Source organism: Oratosquilla oratoria, chromosome 34, assembly GCF_046742065.1.
Source record: "Oratosquilla oratoria isolate Oo_2021 chromosome 34, ASM4674206v1, whole genome shotgun sequence".
NCBI classification, from domain to species: domain Eukaryota; kingdom Metazoa; phylum Arthropoda; class Malacostraca; order Stomatopoda; family Squillidae; genus Oratosquilla; species Oratosquilla oratoria.
This window is the reverse complement of record NC_134810.1, coordinates 40182790-40190289: the sequence shown is the minus strand read 5'-3', so window position 1 is coordinate 40190289 and position 7500 is coordinate 40182790. Positions and strand designations below refer to the sequence as shown.

General features: G+C 38.9%; 1 protein-coding gene across 15 annotated transcripts in view; it reads right to left on the bottom strand.

Moving 5' to 3' along the window:
- Nucleotides 1-7500, bottom strand: part of mmd (disintegrin and metalloproteinase domain-containing protein mind-meld) — a 781430-nt gene that overhangs the window by 138639 nt on the left and 635291 nt on the right. For all 15 annotated transcript variants that reach the window (XM_076173443.1, XM_076173455.1, XM_076173452.1 and 12 more), the window contains one exon: nt 6637-6736. In XM_076173443.1, the coding sequence (XP_076029558.1) occupies nt 6637-6736 (100 nt within the window). The remainder of the gene's footprint in view (nt 1-6636; nt 6737-7500) is intronic.

Here is a 7500-nt window from a genome sequence, read left to right as displayed (position 1 = left end):
AGTATATAAGAGGCAGTCGATTTTGTAATAGATGCAGCAGTAGGGGGGAAATCTGGTAAACTCAGGAAAAAGAAAAAGTAAATTCGGCTCTTCATAAGACATTCACTAATGGTAGCATTCTTCTTTCAAAGCATTCTGGCACGATACTCAGTATCCTAATACCTACGGAATAGATACATCTTTGTATAGATACTGTTCTATAGCTTTTACACTAATCTTTTCGAAGGCACTACAAAAGAAGCTAACATATATTTCTAAATAGTCTCACGGGTATGTTATTGGACACTGTGATAGCAAAAATATGCGTTGGAAGGATCGGCTGTGGAAAAATTCTCAAATGACATACGTGATAAAACAAGTAGAATGAATTTCTGAAATAGAATTTTGTGGTTGATGGTCAAATTGACCACCCACCTTAATGTTAATGTTAGATGTACGGTAAGTTGTTTATTCTTCTTAAGATGCATGGTAGGATATCTCTGGTGAATTAAATGATTAATTAATAGCCAAAAACTTTAAATAGCATTGTGGAGGTTCTACCAGTCGAATAAGATCTGGCAATAGCAAGAGGAAATATATCATCAAAATTTGAGTGAAGAAATTAAACTTAATCCTTTATCCTTACTCACTTTCTCACAAAGTTCTCTGCATTCCTTAGAATGAACTTTTGTGCAAAACGGGTCAGGAATAAAAAGCAGATTAAGATTTGAAGTCTAATTTACTGACTTATCATAATGATTTACTTATTAGATTTATTTTCTTGTTTTAAAGTCTTAGTTGTTTCCACTGCACGCTGGCCAGTCATGAAAGCCGTAAAGGCCCAGAATGCCAATGCTTAGACGGTGGATGTCAATAAACTTCATTATGAATATTAGAGACACTCTAGTCTGATTAATATAAATTATTATGAACAGGAGTTCCTAAGCCTACAAAAAAAGAGAAAAAAAGAGGAAAGAGAAGAGAGAAGAGAGAAAAGAGAAAGAAAAAATCTAAATAGATCTACAATCGGTTAAGATGAATCCTGTATTCCATACCTTCAAGAAGAATGATTTCGCCTTTTCTTACTTTGTTCTTGTATGAGCAGAGGTAGTCAGAAGATTTTAATTTGGCTCGATTTTCACAATGCACAAATTTTCTCGTTATAATTACTCGATGCATTTTTCTTTATACTGCATAGAGTATTTTCTTGCACTAAAGAAGTATAGAATGTTTTCTTTTTTTGTAATGTAGCTTCAAAAATGACATATGGGCAAAAAAAAAAAGTAACAAAGAAATAGATGAATAATCAGTAAACAAATAATTAAACAAATATATAACAGAAAAATAAATAGAAAATATATATACAAATAGGGACTCACCGGAAACGAAGAAAAGACATACCAATCTGAATTCAATAAATCCAAACCAAACCAAGTGCATACCATGCATACCATCACGCTTTTTTTGCAATCACAGTAGCCAAAGACATACCCGATACTATCTTCTACCCAGGCGGAACCGTGTACACTACTTTTCTAATTACAGAGTGAGGGATTCGCGCGGGTAAAACCTTATTTACGAGGGTGCCATGCACGTATTCTAAGTTCTTGTCATATCTATTCATATCATTAACACAAATCATCATCGCTTCCGTCATCAACCCAGCCCCAAAAGTGGAGCCTTTCAGTAAGGTAAAGAACATGATAGACTCAGTCATGGCTAAAGGAGGTGGTAGCACACCAGGGCGATTCTGGCTTGCTACTGCGTTTTAGTAGAAACGACTTCAGTTACGATCTCTTATTTTTAAAATTTCTAATTGTTAGATCACTCTTGCGTCATGAGATGCTGGATGACGAACTAAAAGAAGTTAAATCTAGAATACGAATGTTAGACACATTGTCAAGATGTTCTTACGGAAGTCTAGAATATCGAAATCGTTTCTACTCAAACCAAGTAGCAATAGCAAATAGCATGCTACCGAGAAATGCCCAGTGTGCCACCACTTTAAGTGAGTTTGTGCAAATCAGTTTTGAGAGATTCCGACTGATGGCAACTTCTCGTGCCAAACGCTCCTCAGACGCTCTTAGAGCAAACCTACCGTACAAAGCACGTCACCAAAAAAAACGAAACAAGATTTGGTGGTCACCTTAATTTCGCAAAAATTCCCACGAATATTTGAAAGAGTCAAAACAAAGACAGGAGGCGCAAGCGAGGTTCTATGGCCACATTAACTTGACCTAAGTGACCTATAATTAGTAAGAAGTGTGTGTGATGCTGACGAATTGACTAGTTAATCATTAGAGCTTGTGAGACATCGTTAGATTCAAGGTTAAACCTCAAAGAAGGACGCTCATGACAGAAACAGAATGTGTCCTAAAATCCTCAAATGATGAATTTATTGCTTCGAAAAAAGGAATTTACACGAAGTAACCTCGCTTGAAAGTATCAACAAAAAACATCAAGTATAAAGTTATGTGCATACATACAAACACAACACATACATACATATACATGCATACATATATACATGAACGTGTGTGTGTGTGTTTACGTGTGCTTATCTATTTGTGTATATCTTTATGTATGTGTTTGTATGCGTGAGCGTATCCATGTGTGTGCGTGTGTGTGTGTGTGTGTAAAGGGAGTGTGTGTGTGTGTGTGTGTGTGTGTGTGTGTGTGTGTGTGGAGTGTGTGTGTGTGTGTGTGTGTGTGTGTGTGTGTGTGTGTGTGTGTGTGTGTGTGTGTGTGTGTGCGTGTGTGTGTTTGTGTGTGTGTGGAGTGTGTGTGTGTGTGTGTGTGTGTGTGTGTGTGTGTGTGTGTGTGTGTGTGTGTGTGTGTGTGTGTGTGTGTGTGTATGTGTGTGTGTATGTGTGTGTGTATGTGTGTGTGTTAGTATGTATATTAGTATACATGTTAGTATGTTAGTATGTATTATGAGTATGTATGCGCGTGTCTGAGCGAGGTAAATGAATATTCATATGCGTTTACAAGAATTTACCAAAAAATTTTTACTGTACAAGTTATCTGTTACAAAATGTTCAATATACATTTCATGAAATAAATATCTCAAGTCAAATATCATGCTTTAGCTTGAAAGTACTACTCTTCATAGCACAGTGCTTATGATTATTATCATTGTTTTGTAAAACTGGACAAAGAAATAAATATGCATTAATATTCGCTACATATCCTGACTACTTATCGTTGATGTTCTGTTGAAGATCTTCACTGGAGTTGAGTAAATCCTCTGTTACATAACACTGTTCTTCAGAATATTATGCATAAAGTATTTAAATAAGGAAATAATAAACTGTATATCTAAATACATCATGTCATACTTCTAAGCAGAAGAAGACATAGCCTAGAACAAAGTTAATCAAATTAACTGAAAGGACTGAGGAAGTACTTGATAGTGCATGAGCAAATTTGACCACTTCATTTTCGCGAAACACTTTGGATTTATGGTGCGACAAATCACAAACAAACTTATCTAACCCAAGGCTTCGATAGTCGTTTGTTTGTTTGACGTATCAAAGATTCCAAAGCATATTCTTGAAGGAGCCAAATCTATGGGGACGCTAGTGAAGTCAGAGTTTGATTAGAGAAAACGATAATGAGAGGGGAAACTTTAGTATATCCTACACTTGGCCTTTTTCCGATAACATAATCGAATATGTAATTATATTGAATCAATGAAATCACAAACGAGTTTATATATTTCTTTTCTACGAGAATCTGAACTGTGACTATAAATGAAATCGTGAATCTGGTGACAATCATAACAGAACGTAGTGGCCATAAAAAAAAAAAAAAAAAAAAAAAAAAAAATATATATATATATATATATATATATATATATATATATATATATATATATATATATATATATATATATATATATATATATATAATCTCTTTTGCCTATGGGATAAAGACAAAAGCAACGCAGTTATCATATATCTTTTCGACCACATTAATTCACTTTAATTCCATGCCATCATAGTCGAGACTGACGAGGAGCTTCATGGCAGCATATATACGGAAACTGATACGTGGTCAAGCTAGGGACTCGAACCGATGTAACTCAGTTCACTGGGGACCATTCATTGTATGTAAAAATAGGTTATATTAACATATCATTCACGTACTAGCAACTAATCAATTAATTATTCTATGTTCGGATACTCGCCGACTCTTGAATTTTAGTTTGTGGCATTTATGCCGTCTAAATTAGAGTTCCCTAGGCTGTACGGTGAAAAAGTTTCGTTTCATGGTTATCAGGAGACTGCAACAGCTGACGTTAGAAATAGTAGTAAATAACTTTTAATTTAAAAAGTTCCTGAGAGCATTGACGTTTTAATCGCATGTTTGAAGTTTGCAGCATCGGCTGCTAAATAAAATGACAATTATAATAATGATAATTACAATAACAATGATGATGATGATGATGATGATTATGATGATGATGATGGTGTTGATGGTGGTGGTGATGATGATGATGATGATGATGATGATGATGATGATGATGATGATGATGATGATGATGATGATGATGATGATGATGATGATGATGATGATGGTGGTGGTGGTGATGATGATGATGATGATGATGATGATGATGATGATGATGATGATGATGATGATGATGATGATGATGATGATGATGATGATGATGATGGTGGTGGTGATGGCGATGGTGGTGGTGATGATGGTGATGGTGGTGATGGTGGTGGTGATGGTGGTGATGGTGATGGTGGTGGTGGTGTTGATGGTGGTAATGGTGGTGGTGGTTATGGTGATGGTCTTGGTAGTGATGATGATGATGATGATGATGATGATGATGATGATGATGATGATGATGATGATGATGCTGATGATGATGATAACGACGACGATGACAATGATGACAATGATCACAATAATAACAGTAAAAATAATCATAATAATGATAAAAATAACAACAATAACGCTAATTCTCACATCGAACTGGGCAAATTACTTGCGACGCGGAAAGGGTTGCTGCTGTTGAACAGATTTTCAATCATTTCAGACCCCGATAATAAAAAGGTATTTTGTTTTGTCTGTTACTAATTACGCTACCATTGAGAGAATAAGGCAAACTCTTGCAGCGCGCGACAAAATCGTGGCTCTAGGTTAGAGGTTCCCAACCGGTGTGCCGCGGCACCAAAGAGTGCCGTGAGATCAATTGAGGGTGCCGCCAAAATTCACGGCAATAATAATTTTCCTATTACCGGCTCTGTCATCCATTTTTGTTCATTAAAACAACATCAGTGTAAAGACGAGTATGTTCATGTTATCCAGGGACAAAATTTTGTTACACTGATGTTGAATCAACAAAATACTGACAAACTAGAATTTAGATTTTCTAATATGGGTGCCGGGGATTTCTGAAAGGCTTGGCAAGGGAGCCTCGAGCTAGAAAAGGTTAGGAACCACTGCTCTTGGTACTGAACCTTCAGGGGATTTTTAAATTTACGCTAAATTGTTCTAGGTTAGTAATGAACGATTTCATTTGGCTAATCATCTTCAGACTCGAGGTAAAACAGTGTCTCGATGACTGAAACTCACGAATACGCTTCTCAGCTGAGTAACATTGTTTTACATCAGCCGAAAAAAAAAAAAAAAATGATGGAAGGTATTATCGGGGTGAAAAGGTTGAGTGTCCGATAATTCTTTGACATGTTACTGAAGCTAATTCTATGAAAGCTAGTGTAGACTTGAGACAGCGGTGACTTTGTCCCTTCTATTATATCAAGTTGGTTAGTATTGAAAGATGTGCTTATGTTGGAAAGGCTTCGGTGTTACAATAAATTCTCATTCCCGGCTCTTCCATCGAAGATACGCCATGAATAGAGCACAAGCACATTGCTTCAACTCTTGAGCACATGGTACATGTCTACTTATTCTCCGTCAGTTAATCTACAAATAAATATCGTGACAAAATCCTTGAAACAAAGCTTGATCACGGCTTGGCCACTTTTGATTTAGGTTCACGGTGAAAGTAGGAGGGATTTGTTGTTTGAAAATCTTTTGAGAGTTGTAGTCAGCGATAGGAGAACTCATTAGTGAGAAGACGTATTGGGGCGTTTGAAACTGAGCTGGTTTCCTCTTGTAACAGTCACAGTTTAATCGAGGAGTTAGAATAAATAATATTGTGCCAATATAAAAAAAACAAAGCCAAGCAATTTTGAGCGAAAGACCGGGCTATAGGAAGGGAAGAAAGGCAAAGATAGATACAGAGAGAGGTAGAAATATATGAAAAGCCCGACAATAGTGTAAGAAGAAAGATAAAATAGAAGTAAGAGGCATGAAGAAAAGAGAGGAAATGAAATGGAGAGAGAGAAAGGAGGGGAGGAGTGATGAATGGTATACAGAGAGAGGTAAAGATATATGAAAAGCCCGAGAAAGTTATAAGATAAAGTAAAAGTGAGAGGCATGAAGAAAAGAGAGGAAATGAGAGAGAGAGAGAGAGAGAGAGAGAGAGAGAGAGAGAGAGAGAGAGAGAGAGAGAGAGAGAGAGAGGGGAGGAGTGATGATTGGGATACAGAGAGATCATCTAAGTAGCGCTAAGCTAGTCTAGACAAGGACCGTACTGACCTTAAACAGAGGGAGAAATTGTTGTGGACTACCACTGACCTGTAGCATAGTGCCATGAAAGCAAACACAAAGAACACGCTTCCTACACCAGACACGAGCACGACCACCAAGAACACCGTATCGCTGCCCTGGTGCTCCACTGAGGCCAAGCAAGGCGACATTTGGCAACATTCAAGGGGCGGGAGGGGAAGGCAAAGTTGAGGGTTTCGGTTCGAGGGCGTCAAGGGAGCAACGGCGAGGGTGACGGCGACGCCCGAGTGTTTGTCGCAAGCGGCGCCGAAATGGGAGGACGACTCAGTGTGGCCGGAAACCCACGCCGCGTTAGCCCACGGACAACCCGCCCGTTCATGGTGAGGCGTGGAACGGGGACGGCAACCATGCTCCACCATGATGATGTCCAATTTTTTTATTTTTTTTTATAGTTAACAAGATGACGATTGGCATGGGGAAGGGGGGGGGGCGAACGTGAGTGACCGGGTATGTGGGTGAATGACAGAGAGGGAGAGAGCGTTGACCGATGGTCCGTCCGTCCCAACCCACAGCCCCCACGGAGACCGCGCGTTCATGGGGCAAGCGCCGAGGTGTCCCGGGAACGCGGGATGATCACGTGGTGGGGAGGATCAATTTGTCGCCGCGGCCCGAAAGGCAGTGAGGAAGGGTGGTGGAGTTTGTGAATGCAACCATGGATTATGCGGATGAGATCAGTGGTTGTGGCCACAAGGTCATAGTGGTAGGCACAGCGTCATGCCAACCGAGTTGATGGGCAGAACCAAGATGATGACGAACCGGACGTGGGAGCGAGCGAGTGGTTGTGGAGGTTGTTGATGTTGTAGTTGTTGTGAGAGGAGGACAGCACCCAGGATGGGAAGAGAAACAAAGGGGAAATTCGAGGTGAGAACGTGG